This window comes from Notothenia rossii (genome assembly GCF_949606895.1).
Source record: "Notothenia rossii genome assembly, chromosome: 6".
NCBI lineage: Eukaryota > Metazoa > Chordata > Actinopteri > Perciformes > Nototheniidae > Notothenia > Notothenia rossii.
The window spans coordinates 16925229-16927387 of record NC_136909.1 but is presented as its reverse complement, the minus strand read 5'-3'; the positions used below and the strand labels follow the sequence as shown (position 1 = coordinate 16927387).

General features: G+C 39.6%; 1 protein-coding gene across 1 annotated transcript in view; it reads right to left on the bottom strand.

Moving 5' to 3' along the window:
- Positions 1-35: 35 nt before the first annotated feature.
- rimbp2b (RIMS binding protein 2b) overlaps positions 36-2159 on the bottom strand; it is an 89212-nt gene continuing 87088 nt past the window's right edge. The window contains 2 exon segments of the mRNA XM_079686393.1: positions 36-2032; positions 2034-2092. Of these exon segments, the coding sequence (XP_079542519.1) occupies positions 1930-2032; positions 2034-2092 (162 nt within the window). The 3' untranslated portion in view covers positions 36-1929.

Here is a 2159-nt window from a genome sequence, read left to right as displayed (position 1 = left end):
TATTTTTGTGTTCATTTAAAGCACACATGCAAACATTAAAAAATATCAAATTTATTTCATTTGTTTTTCTAGAAAAGATTGCACATGCACACCCACACAATAATTTGTAACCACCAATATAGGCTGATATTTCTTATCATAAAGCTAGCACACAATTGCAGACTTTTAAAACAATATGGTCTTCAAGACACCATGGGGAAAGCTTGCACTGTTTGATTATAAAGTTAAATGTACAAAAAAGGCAGTTTGAAAATCAAGTATAAACATTTAAAAACAATTTTACAAATGGACAAAGTACAAAAAGAGCAACAGTCACTCGAAATGAATAGAAGCAATGGTCCATACATAGGAAAGATGAACGTCAGCTTACAGCAGGTTAACAAGGCTGTCCGGACGAGAATTGTACAGAAAGTATTACAGAATGTTTTGCATACATTCTTTTTTGGCAGTTTCAGTTCAACTCTAGTTATAGAAAAAATAGGCTAGATTTTCAGATACATGAGGATGAGGTGAGGAAATAAAGATGGACTGTTTCATTTCACGCACTAAGACGGACATCTGCACAATCCTTTTGGGCAGCTTTGAAAAATACATTGGCTTTCAATTCACCATACATTCACTACTTACTCTACATTAAGGTGTAGATATATTTATTAATATACAGTTCTTGTATCCTGCACCAACCTAAATCGGGACACTGAACAGGCATCAACAGACAGATTGGCTTGAATAAACATTTTTGAGATCTAATAAATGTTGGGTAAGAAGGGTTAGGGCAGCGTAGAGGTAGCCTTGTGTCTCACTGTTAACAGAAACCTTTAGTCTTCTAGTGAAGCTCCAAAGTGTTGCATGTTATTAAAATGCAGTACGATAACAGGGATTTGTTGATGCTATACCACAAAGATCAACTTCCATTTATTTGATCTGTTAATGTAATATAGTTTTCTCTGTAGAGTAGTCATTGTTTTAAACCAGATGTGCGTCAGTGTGGCATTAAAAACAGTTACCTAAAAAACAAGTAAATTTACTCAGCCTCAACATTTGGGATGCAGAGAGAATTTGTTTAATCTATTTTCTAAAATGAAAAGTCTTGACCGTGATAGACATCGTCCCCACAGGAGTCTTGGACAGTTACATGTGAGCTCTGGTCCTAATGGAAACCCCGCACATCACAGGTCAGGATCAACATGTTTATGTGAAGGTACCGATGTAAATGAATAGAATGCGTGGACCTGGGCACTACTAACTAACCATTGTGCGATTATAAGGCAAATACATGAAGGTTGGATCTACTAGGCATTTCCATTCAGGCTGCAGAGATCCTGTAGTAGGAACAGCATGTGCTTCCTTTTCTTTTAAGGTTTTTTTGGGGGCGTGACATTTCTTCTATCACAGCTGTTGCGCTAGGGCAGAAGAGTAGGAGTTAATTCTGCTGATTTGTCACAGTATACTGCACAGCCATGCTGTAGTGTAGTACTGCATGCTCTCTCAGGGGTCAGGAGGGAATGTGCTGAAGTAAAGCATGCAAACCTTTCATACATTTTATGCAACTGGCTGTGTGGAATAACTGTCTTTCTTCGGATTGAAAACTGAACACCCATGTTAAATTGATCCCTCTGGGTTTGATTGACATTCTGATTTCTGCACACAGACACAGCTAGGACTCTTAATGTGATACGTTTGGTAACTCACAATGTGCAGACTGCCCGGCCGTGTCTCTGTCAGCAAACATCAGTCAGACTTGGAGGTAAGATACAGAATACTATACCGGCCGACACAACGAGGTCTCAGGATCATAATATGAAATGTGGTATTGAAAATATGTAGTTAACAAAATACAAATATTCTAGTATACGATGGATGTACAAGAATAAAGCATTTGCTAAGCTTTTCATTTTTTAAAACACTACAAGGAAGTTTGTGGAGAAATTATTTTACAGCGCCAAGTCCTTGCAACAGTGTCTTTCCTTTGGAGAGCAGTCCTTTTTTTCCTTTGGAGGAGTACAGGCTGGCAGGGCCGGAGCCAGGGGGGGTGCGGGCGCTCTGTGGGAGGGCCAGCTCTTCCGGGCCGACCCGAGTTTTCCAGTGGAACCTAATGGAAGACCCGTAAGGGACAGTTGAGGGTGTTAAAAAGTCAGCCGTCTCTCCCCCCTCAGTCA